This window comes from Chrysemys picta, chromosome 1, assembly GCF_011386835.1.
Source record: "Chrysemys picta bellii isolate R12L10 chromosome 1, ASM1138683v2, whole genome shotgun sequence".
Lineage (NCBI taxonomy): Eukaryota > Metazoa > Chordata > Testudines > Emydidae > Chrysemys > Chrysemys picta.
Genome location: NC_088791.1, coordinates 143203019 through 143220202, shown reverse-complemented (window position 1 = coordinate 143220202; position 17184 = coordinate 143203019). Strand labels below are relative to the sequence as shown.

The following is a 17184-nucleotide window of genomic DNA, read 5'->3' as shown; positions in this document are numbered from 1 at the left end:
ATTTCAGCTCTGGCTGTCTGCCATGGGGGGAGGGGTGGTTCACAGCTGGAGCCCTCTTCCCCCTGCCCTGGGGCTGATAGCCCAAGCTTTGAGCCCCATGTGGGAAATCACAACTGGAGCCCTGCCCCCGCAACTGAGAACCAGGAGCCAGAGAAGCAATGTGAAATAATAGCAGCTGTGCAACTGACAAGAATGTCAATTTCAGCACTGGTAGGCTCCCTGCAGTAAAACTGAGCCCTGCACAGGGCTCACAGCTCTGCCTGTCAGCCCCAGGGTGGGGAGAGCTCCAGCTTTGAGCCCTGCTGCTGTTTCCCAGTGAGGGATTGGTGGGGGTGTGGGGTGGAGGAGAGCCTCAGCCCAGCTGGGGCTAACAGCCCATGTAAGTAATACAGCATGTGTAGATATAACTACATTGACGTACACACTATGCCTCATGTGGAGGTGGTGATGTCAGTGGAAGCAGCATTGCCAGGAAGGGGTTGTCACTTTCCACACTGATGGGTACTTTGCTGAACCAAAGGGCTGATTCTGCCCAGGAGAGGCAGGGTGCAGCAAAGGTCGGCTGGGGGCTCTAGCAAAAGCCAGGAATGGGAGAAGTAGTGAGGAGGAAAGGGCAGCGCTGACTGAAGTGACTGTTCACCACTGATTGCCCCAACACCACTATCGGGCAGGGAGGGAAGCCCTGAGCTGGAGGAGGGGAGCTGAAACAACAGCTCTGAGGCTCCCCAGGCTGTTGAATAACCAGCACTGTGGAACAGAAACCAGAAGGAAGGAAGCAGCTGCAGAGTAAGGCAGTGTAAAGTGGCAGTTGCATTCCTGACCCTCAGAGGAGCTATACTGTCCCTCTCCAGCTCCACGTGCACTCCATTCCAGGCCACAGCCAAAGCCCCAGCCCTGGGCTAGATGCCCCCATTTCTTTAACCCAACGCTAACTGTCCAGTAAATTAATGGTCTTGGTGCCAGGCTGAAACTCCAGGCTGGGGAATGACAAAAGGAGATAGCGCCACAAATGGCCACACTGGGTCAGACCAATGATCTGTCTAGAGCTGTAGCCGGTCTTCCAACAGTGGCCAGTGCCAGATGCATCAGAGGGCCTGAACAGAACAAAGCAATTGTTGAGTGATCCATCCCATCATCCAATCCAGTCCCAGCTTCGGGTAGTCAGAGGCTCTGGGATACCCAGAGGATGGTGCTGCATCCCTGACCACATTGGCTAATAGCCATTGATGGACCTATCCTCCATGAACTTATCTAGTTCTTTTTTGAACTGTTATACTTTTGGCCGTGACAACATCCCCTGAACAGCAGCTCTGGCATCACTTTGCCGCATACCGCTAAGGTGGGGTGTGGAGACAGACTCTCTGCAGTAGCGCTCTACTCTGATCCTCACAGATACTTTTCACCAGTCAATTGCCATCTGTGCAGCACTGACAATTCTTTAGGAACCATCTGGATCTCTGCCTGCTAGTGCCCCTCTCACTAGCACCACATTGCACAGCACTGCACAGCAGCAGGGCCGATGGGCAACTCCTCCCCCTCTAGAGTGGACAGTCTACAAAAAGAGAGATTCAAGAGAGCTGGGGGGGAGCTGCTGCAGTTCCAGGCTCTCCCAGCCAGCAGTCTGGAGTAGATCGTTTTAACTGCCCTTTGAGTTTTCATCACTGTATGGAAAACAAAGGGGGGATCCTTAACAGGCAGAGCCCCACTTTCCTGTCAAGTAGCATGGGGCTCCTACAGTTCAGCGGCTCACCATCCCCATTAATATTTATGGCATTTCCCTTTGAGGCTGCCCTTGAGTTGGGGAACCTACCATCGCAGCGTTCTCAAAAGAGGAAAGGAAAGTTCTAGTCCTTTTCCACATGAAGTTCCAGAAACTGAACTCATCAGGACTGACACCGCCCCCAACCCTTTCAAGAGGCTAGAATCATCATACTTTAACCCGACAGCCACCCAAATCTAGCCATAGCTTTTTGGCCATTGTGTTGTGGCAAGGCCAAGCCACTCATACTGCAACTGAAGGCCCCATAGCTAAAACAAGCTCCAGCCCAGCTGGCTGCCTACAGCTCAGACAGCTCCCCTGTAGAGCTGACATTTAGTCACAAGCAGGTCACTTGTAAATGCCAGAAGCAGAGGTCAAGAAGTGGCCAAATAAACAAAGTCCAGAAATAGCAAGAACAAGGGGCTGTTTTCTAAGTCCAGCTCTACTGCCGGAGGCTGATGAGTTGCCTGTTCTGTGAAATGGGGATAATACTCCCAGCATGCACAAGGTGCAGAGGCAGGAAAGTGAGTTTAAGTCCATAAAACTCTGCTTTGTCCGCATGGTTAATTTCAGCCAACCCTCTCCTCCCCCGCAGGGAAAGCTAAACAGGGCCCAGAACACTGCGAAACTCCACTTAGGAAGGAAGCAGCTTAAATATTGGCACTATACAGAGTGCCCAGCAAATGTCCACCCTATTCCCCCTGCAGCAGGAGATGGGATGGGAGATCCTGTGTAGGCCTCCTATAGGAAAAATAATAAAAGGAGACCATTTAATTCAGAGGTTTGAGAGGAGCAGAGGGACCAAGGGGGCTCACCATCCTAAATCCAGTTTGTGCTGAGCAAGAAAAGCAGGGAGAGGGCTGTATTAAATACAGCTCTGTTTATCCAGCCTCCCAAGCTGCATGCTCTGCAGGAAGTGCTCACAGCAGCAGTCTTGCTGTTGTGGGGCTTTTTTCATCCTCTTGGCTCATGCAGCTGAAAAGGCAGTGGAACCGGCTCTGTGCACGTCAAGTAATGGAGAACATATGTATAGATGAAGCAGGTGTGAAACTTAGATAGAGGATGCTTAGGAAGGGAGATGATGAAGCAGCTTCTAACCATGTAGGTCTTGCTATGAGCTCAGCTCCAGAGTGTATCAGGCTGGGATACAAGAGTGACCCTGCCCAAGTGTGCTGGCAGGAGAGCTTCATGCATTATTTACATCCATCACTCCCCCTAACACAATGAGGGTTTCACATTCCATCCCCGCTACCATCTTGGTCCTGGTCACTGCCACCCCCAAGCCCCTCTTCTAAACCAAAAGAAACGCAGAACTCATTTTCCACACTAAACACACCTGGGACAAGTTTTGGTTCTTTTTTTACTTTTACAAACTTTTGAAAGAATCACTGAGCAGATAAAATTATGTGATCTGAGAGCCCAAAAATGGCATGAGCCCCATGAAACCTCCGTTCAAGAGTTTTCCCATGGGGAAGGGAGGGCTGGAAGAGAAATTAACAAGAGATTCATTGAACTGAAAGCTAGGTGCTGGTACCAAAACAAAGGCCTCACAGGCTTGGCAGACACAGCAGTTACGATTCTAGTCCTATAAAAATCCAAGCACTAGCAGAGGCAGCGCGTGAATAACAGGTTCCCAAGGGCTCACACTGCCTGCCCCTGCCCGAGTTTAAAACCACCAAATGGGATTTAATAGGACCCAAATGAAGCAGGAATTAAACTAGCCAACTGGTGAAGCCCAATGGCATAGATGGCTCCCAACACTGGGGATTGGGTACCAGCTTGGCCATTGCATTGGGAATTTCAAAGTAAGTGAGAGAGAACAATCAGTGAAAACTAACAGGCACCAGCAGAGGGCCCAGGCAGAGGGAGAATCTTGGGTGAGGGAAGATCGCCAAGGTCACTCACACATCTTGCTCTGCCAGTTGGTGTGAATGGTTCTAGCAGTTTCATTTCTTCCCCGGTTTGGTCAGGAGGCTGTCACTGTGAGGAGAGAGGAATGAGACATTATAGTCTGGAAGGCACACATGCAGGGGGTACAGTTTAACCGCTGATCCAGCCTGACATTTGGAAAAAAGTTGGCCTCCAGCCCTGGCTTCACTAGCATGTCTCTAAAAGCTCCATGAGCCCCCTGGGAGAGGTAAAAATTCAACCCATTTTGCAATGGCAGAAATAAAGGCAGAGGGAGGAAATGACTCAAGATCACACAACTAGACAAGGCCACAGCGGAAACAGAACCCAGGAGTCCGGACTACCAGGCCCCCTGCTAATGTTAACCCATTAACTAGGCCCCCGAAGACTGGCTGGCCTTCCCCTGTGTCACACGTGGGATTCAGCAGGGGGACAGACTCTGGGCCCAGGAGATCACCATAAACACTAAGTCTTTGAGGGCATGGAGGGAGTTTCAGCCTGCTTGGAGAAAGTCTATGGAGAAAGGGATCCTGTATGGAGAAATACCCTCCCCCTCACCCCCCTGCAGCAGCCAAACACACCCACAGCATGCAATTCCCATGCCAACTGCCTCCTTCCATGATCCCACCCCTCCTCAGTCTGGGCTCTCCACGCCACCTGCTTGTCTCCTCCACTTTCAGGAACCCACCGTGATCCCATCTTGGCCTGCACTGACCATGCTGCTAAAAACACTGATTCACCACCCATCTGGCCTCCAACCTCTCTCATCCATCCATGGTATTATCTCACTCCCATTACCCCAGTATTGGAGCACCTCACAGCGTGATGTATTTGTCCTCACCACACTCCTGAGAGCTACGGCAGTGCTATTAGCCCCATTTTACAGCTGGCCTACATCCTCATAGGTCTTTAAGCACCAAACTCCCACTGACTTGCCCAAGGGCACACAGGAAGTCTGTGACAGGGCAGAGAGTTGAATCCAAGTCTCAGGCTAGTGCTCAAACCACTGGACTGTCCTCTTCCATATGGCATACCCCCCTTGCTGCCTGAAACTCGGCGATACCCAGCAGCCGTGCCTCCCATGTGATGGAAAAGGGCTCACACAAAGTGATCTGTGCCTTACCTTCCTCTGCATGTCAGGAGAGGCAGCCAAAAAGAGAAGAGAAAAACAATTAGATTTAACTTGATTTGAATCCTGAGCTTTAGAAATATAAGGAAGACCCTCCCATGCTATCCATGGACTCACCCCATTCAAGAGAAATGTGATTCAGCGGGACAAAGCTCCAGAGGGGTATCTCTGGGGCTCAGAACACCTTTCGCTCCCTCTCTATGTGAATGTTAGTTTGGGGGAAAAGGAGGAATCCATCTTCTGGAGCTATTTGGAGCCTCTATGACACCACTGCCCCCCTTACCTGGTGAAGCCCTCATCCTGTAGGTTCAACTGTAAGTTATCAGCTGTGAGATACACGCGGTTCTGCGACGCCGCAATCTGGAAGAGAGACCAAGTGAGGGCAGGGTGGCTGCAGTGGGAGCGAGTTCACAAAGGGATGGAGTGAATGAGACCCCTCCACACAACTGCCACCTTGCGCACACATTTTTGAGTGGGACAGACTCTGTGCTGTTGAGTGTAGCCTGAGTCCTTGGGAGGGGATGATGTGTTAAGGGGCTTCCAAGAGAGGTTGGGGAATCCCCATCAGATTAGCAGACACCTGTGAGGGATGCTCTAGGTTTACTTGGCCCTGCCTGAGTACAGGGACTGGACTAGATGACCTCTCGAGGTCCCTTCCAGCCCTACATTTCTATGACACCTGCTAACTGAGGCCTTGATATTTGAGGCTGCACCAGTTAAACGTTAAACTCCGTTTAAGCACAGATTGAGTTAATCTGGTGCAAAGTCATGTGTGGACATTCTTAGTCTAATTTAAACCTGGTTTATGTTGATTTACCATAAATCAATACAGAACTGGGTTCAGTGAACCAATATAAGCCACGCTTACAACCAAATTAGGAGTGTCTACATGGTGTTCTGTATTGGTATAATAGCACATCTTAGTTCAAGTAGTACAAGTTTGAATAAGGACAAAGCCATGTCCCACATCCAGTGCCATCAGATTTTGAGAACTAGTGCTCATTTCAACTTCCTATCACATTGACCTTTGACCCCCAAGCAGGCATGTGCCCACTTTCCCAGACCGCAGGGTACTGGGGCCTCTGGGTGGCTGTGGCTGGGTATGGGGTGCTGAAGTTTGATATAGATCTGGCTTTATGGTGTGGGGGGGGGGGGTCAGCTCTCCCCTCCCCCCCACCCCAAGATCACAGATCAGTACAGACAACCCCCACCCTGACCAGAAGGGTGGGGGTACAAAGGGACAAGGTCAGGAGGAAGCAGATCACATTCGCCTTAGACTCATCACATGGCCTCTGGAATGGGTGTGGGGAGTGCAAACAAGTTAGTGAAGGGGAATGAGACAACCCTAGCCCCCTAACTTACTGTCTTGGAGATGTTCTGGGCAGCTCGGATCTTGCGCAGCTTGATATAGCCTGGGTTCTTGCTCAAGGCTTCACCAATGTGAGGACGATAGTAAGTTAAGGGGGAAATCTGCTAACAGACCCTCACCCAGCTTCCTCCTCCTAACTGAGTGTCACCGGATTCTCTCTGAAACAATGCTCACTGAATCAGCTTGACCTTTGACCTCATGGGACAGCACAAGCCTCCCCAAGCCAAAGGCAATGGGACTGAGTGGCCGTAGCTGAAAGTTTGATGTAGATCAAGTAGGTATCAGTTGGGAATGGAGGCTCCAGCCTATCACCAAGATCACAGGCCAATGCAGACAGCCCCCATGTTCTGCCCAGGGAAGGGGGACAAATGATAGAAGAAGGCAAGTCACACCTGCCTTCAATCCATCACATGGCTTCCAGTATGTGTACCGTGGGCTGAGACAGACTCCCAGAATCCCTATGTCCAGCACACCTCCCCGACCACATCCACAGGGCATGAAAAAGATATCATCTTGGCAGCTGTGGCTTCCCCCTCTGCCTGGACAATCTTCTGCTTCTGTTCCTGCTTGGCCTTCTCCACCAGGAACTGGGCTCGCTGGGCCTCTTGCTGGGCTAGGGAGGGAAAAGGCCAAAACCAGAGACATTAGAACCAGGTTCCATCCTTCCAAATCCCATGGCAGGATCTTTCCTACAGTCTATTCCCTGGAGCTCGTACTCTTCAGGACCTGAAGTTATGGTATCCCGACCCCTTGCCCAGCTAGTCATTTACTTAGATTGTCCATTTTTTGACACAGGGACTGCCAATGTACGTGTTGGCAGTACCTAGCACAGGGAGGCTGGGGCCCCTGGGCACAACCACAATACAGCTACAAACATTAATAGTCAGGAACTGAGCGTAGCTCTCTGAAGCAATAGGAACTCAGGCTTGCTGCAGGAATGGAGAATCTTCTAGTCCATCTTCCATGACCAAGCACTTTCAAATGCTGCCCATCAAATACACAGGTTCTGGATGCTGACCAAAGGAGCCAGACTTTGGCAAGACCTGACTGTGATTATATCCACGTGATGTTAGTGCTATTCTAGACAAAACTTTCGGCACTGAATTTCCTTATATGAAAAGGAAAGGAATGGAACTGCCTGTGGCTAACGGTCCCAGTAGGATTCCAGAGTTCACCTGTCACAGAGGCAGATGGGCTGAGGATTCCAAAACAGAAGGGTCGCTCCTGCAGCACTCATCCCCTAACACTGTGCTGAGGCTTGAGGGCAGCACCAACTCACCCACTTGCTTAGCCTCAACAGCCGCTGTGTACTCGCGGCTGAAACTTAGCTCTGTGATGGCCACATCATCCAAGATGAGGCTGAAATCCTTGGCTCGCTCTGTCAGTTCCCGTCGGATTAGCAGAGAGACCTGAAATGAAAGAGTGGGTAGGAGGGGCATGACTAACTCACAGATCTCTTCCCAGTTACCATTCCCTCCAGAGCATCATTGCCCCCTCCCCTTCAACCCACTTCCTAGGGACCCTAGTTCCCAGTATCCTAGGCGATAAGGAGAGGATGCTTGGGCAGCACAGGACCCTTGCATAGGAACCAAAGAATTGCCAGACCAAGACCCACGGTCCATCTAGTCCAGTACCCTGTCTCTGACAGTGGCCAGGGCCAGCTGCTTCAAGGAAAAGTATAAGAAACCCTGCAGCCAGCAGATGTGGAAAACTGTGACCATGTTAGGTTTCAGCCTGGTCTCTAATAGTCATTGATCCGCTTCAACTCTGAAGCATAACTTTTAACATCCCTTTCAAAATGTGTGTTGCCATTAACTAACTCTGGATAGTCCTGATACCTATATGAATAGCCACTCTCTTTCAATCCTGCTAAATTCTTGGCCTCAGTGACATTCTGTGGCAATGATTTCCTCAGTTTAGTCACTTTCAATGTCATTGAGAGTCCTCCTTGTTCTTGTGTTCTGAGACAGGGAGAAGAGAAGTTCCTGATCTCTTCTCCACAGGGGTCATTATTGTGTAGACTTATGTCCCCTGTTAGGTCTCCTTTCTAAGGAAACAATCCCAATCTTTTTGTGTCTCTTCGTTTTTCCAGGCCCTTGATCATTCTCATCACTTCTCTGAACCCACTCCAGTCCCACAATATCCACTGGAGTTGGAGTGACCAATACTGCACACAGTATCCAGAGAAGGCTGCACCAGTGCTTCACCACCCTCCTAGTGAAATAGTGTTTCCTAATATCCAACCTGGACCTCCCCCACTGCAACATGAGACCATTGTTCCTTGGTCTGTCATCTGCCACCACTGAGAACAGCCAAGCTCCATCCTCTTTGGAACCCCCCTTCAGGTAGTTGAAGGCTGCTATCAAATCCCCCCTCATTCTTCTCTTCTGGAGACTAAACAATCCCAGTTCCCTCAGCCTCTCCTCATAAGTCATGTGCTCCAGACCCCTAATCATTTTTGTTGCCCTCCGCTGGACTCTTTCCAATTTTTCCACATCCTTCTTGTAGTGTGGGGCCCAAAACTGGACACGGTATTCCAGATGAGGCCTCACCAATGTCGAATAAAGGGGAACGATCACGTTCCTCGATCTGCTGGCAATGCCCCTACTTATACAGCCCAAAATGCCGTTAGCTTTCTTGGCAACAAGAGCACGCTGTTGACTCATATCCAGCTTCTCGTCCACTGTGACCCCAGGTCCTTTTCTGCAGAACTGCTACCTAGCCATTTGGTCACTAGTCTGTAGCAGTGCATGGAATTCTTCCGTCCTAAGTGCAGGACTCTGCACTTGTCCTTGTTGAACCTCATCAGGGTTTTTTTGGCCCAATCCTCTAATTTGTCTAGGTCCCTCTGTATCCGATCCCTACCCTCTAGCGGATCTACCACGCCTCCTAGTTTAGTGTCATCTGCAAACTTGCTGAGAGTGCAGTCCACACCATCCTCCAGATCATTAATAAAGATATTAAACAAAACCGGCTCCAGGACCGACCCTTGGGGCACTCCGCTTGAAACCGGCTGCCAACTAGACATGGAGCCATTGATCACTACCCATTGAGCCCGACGATCTAGCCAGCTTTCTATCCACCATTCATCCAGCCCATACTTCTTTAACTTGGTGGCAAGAATACTGTGGGAGACAGTATCAAAAGCTTTGCTAAAGTCAAGGAATAACACATCCACTGCTTTCCCCTCATCCACAGAGCCAGTTATCTCATCATAGAAGGCAATTAGGTTAGTCAGGCACGACTTCCCCTTGGTGAATCCATGCTGACTGTTCCTGATCACTTTCCTCTCCTCTAAGTGTTTCATAATTGATTCCTTGAGGACCTGCTCCATGATTTTTCCAGGGACTGAGGTGAGGCTGACTGGCCTGTAGTTCCCCGGATCCTCCTTCTTCCCTTTTTTAAAGATGGGCACTACATTAGCCTTTTTCCAGTCATCTGGGACCTCCCCCGATCGCCATGAGTTTTCAAAAATAATGGCTAATGGCTCTGCAATCTCATCCGCCAACTCCTTTAGCACCCTCGGATGCAGTGCATCCGGCCCCATGGACTTGTGCACGTCCAGTTTTTCTAAATAATCCCAAACCACTTCTTTCTCCACACAGGGCTGGTCACCTTCTCCCCATATTGTGCTGCCCAGTGCAGCAGTCTGGGAGCTGACCTTGTTCGTGAAGACAGAGGCAAAAAAAAGTATTGAGTACTTCAGCTTTTTCCACATCCTCGGTCACTAGATTGCCTCCCTCATTCAGTAAGGGGCCCACACTTTCCTTGACTTTCTTCTTGTTGCTAACATTCCTGAAGAAACCCTTCTTGTTACTCTTAACATCTCTTGCTAGCTGCAACTCCAAGTGTGATTTGGCCTTCCTGATTTCACTCCTGCATGCCTGAGCAATATTTTTATACTCCTCCCTGGTCATTTGTCCAATCTTCCACTTCTCGTAAGCTTCTTTTTTGCGTTTAAAATCAGCAAGGATTTCACTGTTTAGCCAAGCTGGTCGCCTGCCATATTTACTATTCTTTCTACACAACTAAACGTCTAAATAAATGTCAACCCTTTCTCCACTATGTCCCTTACATGTGCAAGTAATTCTGAGATGTATGAGACATGATTTTCCTTTGCAGAATCTGCGCAGGTTAGACACTATCAGATCATGAAATTCTAGATGTTTTGTTTATAATCATTTCAACCTGTGTGCCAGACACAGATATAGGGCTCACTGCATAGTAATTCCCCAGATCACCCCTAGAGTCTTTTTTAAATACAAGTACACCATTTTCTATCCTCCAATTCTCTGGAGCAGAGGCTGCTAATGAGTGTGTGAATATTTGTTAGCAGCTCCGCCACTTCATCCTGAAATTCCTTCCGTAACCAGCTGGGCCTGGTGATTTTTTGCCTTTTAAATTATCAATTCGGAACAGACCTCATCTTCACTACCAGGAAAGAACAGATCATGGTAGGAATCCCTCCAACATTCTTAGTGCTGAAGACTGATGCAAAGAAAACATGCAACTTCTCAACCAAATCCTTATCTTCCTTAATTGTAAATTTAACCTCTGATAATCCAGGGGACTCACCAATTCTCTCAGGCTTCCTGCTTCTGATATGTTGAAAGAATCTCATTTGTTTTTTGCCTTTCACTATTTGCTCTTCAAACTCTATTTTGGCCCTTCTAATTTCCCTCCTACACACTGTTTGCTATAATTTATGTTCCTGTTTATTGGCCTCATTAGGCCCAACTTTTGAAAGATTTTTGTTTGGCTTGAATAGCATCTTGAATCTTATTTGGTTATATTGGTTCACTCCTTGCCTTTCTGGATCCCTTTCAGTTCAACAGTGCCCATGTCTTCTCAATTATTGTTTTTATAAGTAGCATCAATTTTACCGCTTGGGATTTTACCTCCGTTACTTTTATCATTTAACTTCTAAAAGGGCCTTTTGACTAACCTACTAATTTTATTGAAATCTCCCTTTCTAAAGTTTAGTGTAACTTTTTGGTACCCTAACTGCCCCTAGGATGTTGAGCCTTATTATACTGTGGTCACTATTACTTAGTGACTCAGCTACTGTCACTTCTTGACTTAACTATCAGTTTCTTAAGACTAAAATGAAAGTATTCTTTCTTCTCTTGTGCTGTCTAGAACTTGCTTCTTGGAACAGCTCTCTTAAAATGTTGATCAATTGCTTCTCTAAAACTTGGTCCCGTTGTGCTATTGGACCAGGCTGTGTGTGGGCTGTTGAAATCCCCCATTATCTTCATTAAGTTTTCCTGCCTCTGATGTTTCTCCACATTGTGCACTCAATTTCCTCTTTTTGATCTGGAGGCCAGTAATATATTCTTACATCTTGGGATTTGTATCCCTGGAGATTCAATGGTGTGGTCCTGGCCAATGAGAATTTTTATCTCGCTGGATTCTATAGAATCTTGTAGATACAGCAGTGCTCTGCCATCTCTTCAGTCTAGTCTGACTGACTTGTATAGATTGACCTTATGTCTCCTTCCTTAGGAGTTTACATTTGGCCTCCAGGATCTCTTTCCTACCATTTCCCTGTGTCTCTGGTCCCAACATGTACCTGGACGGACCACGGGCTCCTCCTCACTCACCAGAAGCCAGTTGAGGTTTCTCATGATATCTGCCATCATTGAACCTGGCAGAAAAGTGACTCTGACCCTGGTGCCAAAGGGCTAATCCTTCCACACTAGCCTCTGTCCCTTGTCCATCCTGTGCATCTGGAGTGGGAGTGTGGGGGGGAGTAAGCTAACTCCAGGCAGGCTCTAGCATCTCAGATCCCCCACCATGGGATAATGAACAGACCTGAGCTCGCTGAGTGATGAGTTGTGAAGCATTGAACTTGGCCACAACACTTTTGAGCACCTCGTTGACGATCGAAGGAAGGACCCGCTCCTCATAGTCCAGACCCAGGCGCTGGTACATTTTAGGCAGCTCTGCAGCATTGGGGCGTGAAAGGACACGCAGAGAAATGTTCACCATCTGCAGATCTAAGAGACAGAGAATCACATACTGACTACATCCCCAAAGCCCAGCCTGGCTCTCACCAGCTCTGCCAATACCCCTAAATCTGCAGACCCCAGACCACTACTCCAGTCCCTACTTTCTGCTAAAGTCTTATTCCTGGCTTGCAGCTCCACCCCCATTATTCCAGTCCACTGCTTAGGCTCCACAAACACCCTAGTATTCTACCACTGGGCTAATACAGAAACAATGGGCAAAGGACTGTGTCCCTTCTCCTGTCCTGGTCAAGTAGATGGTCTCACCTTTGGAGCCCGTTGGGGAGGAGATTTTTCGGGGTCGAGCTCGGATATCATAAATTATTGGATACTGAAACCAGGGGATTCTGAAAAACCAAGGACAAAATCACATGTTATACAATCAGAGGTATCACGAAGGAGGGAAAGGAGATTAGGACGGAGAGTGTACATGTGTGCAACAGGAGGCAGGGGGAACAGTGAATCCAAGGACTGAATAAATATTGGAGAAGAATGAAACCATGTTTAGGGCATTAGTTTAGGACCTGGAAGACCACAAACGCCTTCTCTACCACAGCCTTCCTGCATGACCGTGGGCAAGTCAGTCTCTGTGTGCCTCAGTTCCCAGACTGTAAAACAGGGATAATAGCATCGTCTTGCCTCACAGGGGCATAGTGAGGATAAATACATCAAAGATTGTGATACGAGGAGCTTAAGTTCTACAGTAATGGGGACTAAACCCCCAGAAGTACCATAGGTAGATCAGTACTAATGGGGCAGCTGAGTTGTTACCTCAGATGTTTTCTGCTAAAAACTTTAACTTTTTCCTGTTTTGATGATGACATTACAACAAGTGGATTTTTTGTATTCTCTCCCTATTTTTTAAATCCAGAAAGTGGGTGTGTCACATGTGATACAGTTATTTTACAATCTCAATTTAGCTGTGATGTTGCCACCTCATTGCTACAAGTTCCCAACTTTGCTGCTGCCATGTGGCTGGTACCCTGCAAAGCTCTGTCAGCAGCACAGGTCCTTTTGGGATTACAGCAGGATCTTTAGATAGGAGATTGTTTTAAATTAGGATTTAGGAACTACAAGAATGTCTCTGCTCCTGAGATTAAGGCTGCTTTTCCAAGAAAGAACTTATTGGGGGTAGCAGTGAAAATCTTGGTTTGAACGAGGAAAATGATCTTTTACCTGCAAGAGCAAATTGGCTCAAAAGGAATCTAAGGATGTGGATAAAACCCCATAAGTCCCCTCCCCCCAAGCACCTCTGCCTCCTTACCTGAAGTGCAGCCCCTCCGCCAGGATCGTGTCTGGCTGGATCCCACCGATGCGGTTGAAGAATATCGCCCTCTGGCCTCCTTCCACTGTGGGGAGAGCGGGCAGCAGTCAGGCAGGGCCGGGGGTGGAGCGCGGGCAGGGCCGGGGGGGAAGTGGAACATGGGGCAGGTGTGCGGAGAACGGGGCCAGTCGAACTCACCGGTGAAGATCGACTCGCGGACCCCGTAGGCGACGGCGCCGGCTCCCAGCAGCAGCTTGAGGGCGGTGCCCATCCCGCGCGGCCCGGCGGGAAGGCGCCCCGCCAAGTCCTTCAGGTTCTGGGCCATGGGGAGCTCGGTCGGGCGCTGCGGGACGGACGGACGGACAGATAGGCAGCCGCGTAAATCAGACAGACAGACAGTCCCCCTCCCCCAAACCGCCCCGTCACTTCCCTGGGCCCCGTCGCGGACTCCTCTACGGCTGGGAGCTCAGCCCGCGCTCCCCTCACCAGCCCTCACCTGCCCCCACGTTGCCGCTACAGGAGGAGGAAGAGGGAGAAAGGACACCGGAAGTGTCCGTTTTCTAATCCCTCCGACTGGAACCGGTGACCGGAAACGGGTCTACCTTTTTCCCACACGGCGCCCTGAGATTAAAAAAAGCAACCGGGTAGAGGCCGTGCCCGCTTCAAAGATAGCGGACGGAAACAACCCTCGCCGCGGGGAGGGTAAATATCCGGACACAGGGCACGTGACATCAATGTTTAGATTCTCTTACCGGAAGCAGCCTTTCGCACACCGGAAGTGCTAGGAATATGGCCGATTATTAGGCTCTCTCTCCGCGCCGCTGGGGGAAGCGCGAGGCCCCGGTTTAGAAGAGCACGAGCCGTAGCTGTGACGCCGCTTCCAAGATGGCGGCGCCCACGCGGCAGCTCCGGAGACCAGCAGGGGACGCGGCGGCAGAGATGGCCCCGGCGACGAAGCGGCCCCTGGGGCAGCGGCGGCGGCTTCTTATACTTCTCGAGGGAGCGAGTCTGGAGACCGTGAAGGTGCCGGGGAACGGGGCTGGGCCTGGCGGGGACTCACCGTGACCCGCCTTGTCCTCACTCTCTCCTCGTCTCTTTGGTTGCAGGTTGGAAAGACGTACGAGCTGCTGAACTGCGACAAACACAAATCGCTGCTGCTGCGAAGTGGCCGGGACCCGGGGGAGGTGAGGCCCGACATCACACACCAGGTACGACCCCCGTTGTGCAGGTCCTAGGAAGGGCCAGGTCGCTGTGCCAGCAATCAGCTCCTGCAGGAGGCGCTTATGCAAAAGCCACCCAAAGGGAACGTTTTCTCTGGACTCCCCATAACAACAGATCAGCTTGTTCCTTGAAGCAGGATTGGCCCTTCCAAAGTTTGTAAATCACATTGCCCACGTAAACACCCATCTTTTTTAAATTCTGCTGCAGCAGAGCCACTGTGCCTTTTTGGATCCTTTTCTCACCACTTCCTCAACAGAATAGTCCCTTCCTGCTCACTGTGCCCAGACCCTGATATCTGAGAGTTGATCCTTCCTTTTAACATCAAATTCTCTGGTGTCATGTGCTTCCCCCATTGTGTGCTTTCTCTCTTAAGAGCCTCCTGATGCTCATGGACAGTCCCCTGAACCGGGCTGGCCTGCTGCAGGTTTACATCCACACCCAGAAGAATGTTCTCATTGAAGTCAATCCCCAGACGAGGATTCCCAGAACCTTTGATCGATTCTGCGGTCTGATGGGTAAGCGGTTCAAACTGCTTCATCCCCATTCTGGCTCCCCACTTATGACCCTTTGACCCTCTAGCCTGTCTCTGTTTTATTATTTGCTTCCCTCTCCTCCACTTGTCTGAGCCCCTGGTTCAGTAGTTCCCTCCCTCCCCTTAGGCTGGGGGAGGGGCCTTCAGATATGAAAGAGCACAGGATGGAAGGAAGCCATAAATATACAGGGCTGAAAATTCTGAGGAAAGATTCAAAGAGCCATATAGACTCAGACTTTAAGGCCAAAAGGGACCATCATGCTCATTTAGTCTGACCTCCTGCACATTTCAGGCCACAGAACCTCACCCACCCATTCCTGAGATAGACCCATAACCTCTAGCTGAGTTACTGACATCCTCAAATCATGATTTAAAGAGTTTGTTACAGAAAATCCACCATTTACAGTAATTTAAAACTAAGAGTTGACCCTGCTGCAGAGGAAGGCAATAACAAACCAACCCACCCTGTGTCTGTTTGCTGTGGTGAAGCTGCACCTATCGGAGCAGAAGAACCTTCTGCAAGTCTGGGGATGTAAACCACAGCCATAGTTTGGGAGAGTGGGATGAGAGAAAGTAGCCCAGGTCTGAGCCTCAGGGGTGCTGCCCCAAGGGAAGGTTCTGCATTGGAAATTAGGAGGCTCAGACATGAAACTTGAGGCTTTTCCCAACTCAGCTTGCTGCAGAATAGGTACTCTAATGTTGGCACATGAGAATTTCCTGGTTCTCTTCTTCTCCTACCAGTTCAGCTGCTACACAAACTCAGTGTCCGTGCAGCCGATGGGCCCCAGAAACTGTTGAAGGTAAGTTTCTATTCCTAACTGTTGAGGGGGAACTTAATGACTCTGTGGTGCTCTGTAAGGGCTGAGGATGTGTTAGGAAGTGAGCCTCTGCTGCTGTACAGAAATGTTGTTTTGAGCCCCAAGATCTCACCTCTAAACCTCAAGCTAAATGTGTTTTCCCATGCAGGTCATCAAGAATCCAGTGACTGATCATCTCCCTGTGGGCTGCATGAAGATAGGCACCTCTTTCTCAGTCCCCAACGTGACAGATGTGCGTGAACTGGTTCCCACTGCAGAACCTGTTGCAATTGTTGTGGGAGCTTTTGCCCATGGCTCGGTAAGGGTAGTGGTGGCTGACACACCTCTTCTCCCATCACTGATTGCCTGGTGGAGCAGTAGACCTGTCATGGGAAGTAGGGGACTGTTTCCTTTTCATTATAGATCATGGTTTTCCTGCACTAGAGGGGATGCTGTTGATGCAAGGCCTGTGCTCTGCTGCATGATCGCTTATGTTAAGGGGGTATTCCCTTTCAATTCCTCTCCCAGAATTGCACTGAAATTTTATGATCTTATGCCACACCCATGCCCACCTGCTTCACCTGGATACAAGATGTTATGAGTTAGTAACTGTCCTGCTTCAAGGGTGGGTGCATATCAGTTTTGGGTGGATTGCAGTACATAGTGTGATAAGTACTGGAAGTGCAGTGGTATTGTCAATGGTTGGGGGTATTAACTGACTGGATAGTAACATGGATTTCCTGTTTCCCCCCTCATTCTTCTCTCTCCCCAGCTGAATGTTAACTATACAGAGAAGATGATCTCCATCAGCAACTATCCCCTCTCTGCTGCCCTGACCTGTGCCAAGATCACCACAGCCTTTGAGGAGGCATGGGGGGTGGTGTGAGCCCTCCATAATTGGCTCTGTGGAGTAGGACTCTGATCTTTCTAGACTTGGCAGCTATTTTTCTACTTGTGTGTGTAAAGAGCAGAGTCAACCTTGCCTGAAGGCTCAGTGATAGAGTTCAAGGCATACCATGCTGAGCTTTCCTTCCATGCAGGCTGCTCCCATGGTGAGAGGCCAATGGGCACCCCTCTGGGGGTGTTCTTTCTCCTTATATTAAAATTACTTTTGATAAAAATGCATTTTTGTGCTGTGAATTTTTTAACTGCAGGTGAGTAAAGGGGTGAGGAGAGATGCTAGAGGGTCTGTGTCTG

General features: G+C 49.5%; 2 protein-coding genes and 1 non-coding gene across 4 annotated transcripts; 1 reads left to right on the top strand and 2 right to left on the bottom strand.

Annotated features, from left to right (window-relative positions):
* Nucleotides 1-3101: 3101 nt before the first annotated feature.
* On the bottom strand, nucleotides 3102-14332 carry PHB2 (prohibitin 2). Of its 2 annotated transcripts, none has more exons than XM_065585423.1 (11): nucleotides 14190-14332; nucleotides 13636-13780; nucleotides 13438-13522; nucleotides 12441-12520; nucleotides 11980-12164; nucleotides 7445-7574; nucleotides 6675-6778; nucleotides 6159-6236; nucleotides 5081-5156; nucleotides 4791-4818; nucleotides 3102-3739 (listed from the first exon to the last, which is right to left on the bottom strand). In XM_065585423.1, exons 2-11 carry the CDS (start codon nucleotides 13760-13762, stop codon nucleotides 3706-3708), a joined length of 927 nt encoding a protein of 308 aa, XP_065441495.1. In that variant the 5' UTR covers nucleotides 13763-13780; nucleotides 14190-14332; the 3' UTR covers nucleotides 3102-3705. The 2 variants fall into 2 exon arrangements, with proteins under 2 accessions (XP_065441495.1, XP_065441492.1); XM_065585420.1 differs by lacking the exon at nucleotides 14190-14332 and adding an exon at nucleotides 13934-14076.
* LOC112060732 (small nucleolar RNA U89) lies at nucleotides 5823-6085 on the bottom strand. Its single transcript, XR_002889946.2, has one exon. It is a non-coding gene; the product is annotated as a small nucleolar RNA U89 (small nucleolar RNA).
* EMG1 (EMG1 N1-specific pseudouridine methyltransferase) lies at nucleotides 14323-17108 on the top strand. The gene is made up of 6 exons (XM_005312029.5): nucleotides 14323-14460; nucleotides 14544-14645; nucleotides 15032-15173; nucleotides 15932-15990; nucleotides 16157-16306; nucleotides 16760-17108. Exons 1-6 carry the CDS (start codon nucleotides 14323-14325, stop codon nucleotides 16871-16873), a joined length of 705 nt encoding a protein of 234 aa, XP_005312086.1. The 3' UTR covers nucleotides 16874-17108.
* The last annotated feature ends 76 nt before the right edge of the window (nucleotides 17109-17184 follow it).

Excerpts from the sequence above, each read along its gene's own strand:
- EMG1 (XM_005312029.5), top strand. The coding sequence starts at position 14,323 with ATGGCGGCGCCCACGCGGCAGCTCCGGAGACCAGCAGGGGACGCGGCG. Across the intron at positions 14,461-14,543 it reads CGAGTCTGGAGACCGTGAAG|GTTGGAAAGACGTACGAGCT; the intron begins GTGCCGGGGAAC and ends CTTTGGTTGCAG. Across the intron at positions 15,174-15,931 it reads TCGATTCTGCGGTCTGATGG|TTCAGCTGCTACACAAACTC; the intron begins GTAAGCGGTTCA and ends TTCTCCTACCAG.
- PHB2 (XM_065585423.1), bottom strand. The coding sequence starts at position 13,762 with ATGGCCCAGAACCTGAAGGACTTGGCGGGGCGCCTTCCCGCCGGGCCG. Across the intron at positions 12,521-13,437 it reads GCGGAGGGGCTGCACTTCAG|AATCCCCTGGTTTCAGTATC; the intron begins GTAAGGAGGCAG and ends TTGGTTTTTCAG. Across the intron at positions 6,779-7,444 it reads TGTTGAGGCTAAGCAAGTGG|CCCAGCAAGAGGCCCAGCGA; the intron begins GTGAGTTGGTGC and ends TTCCCTCCCTAG.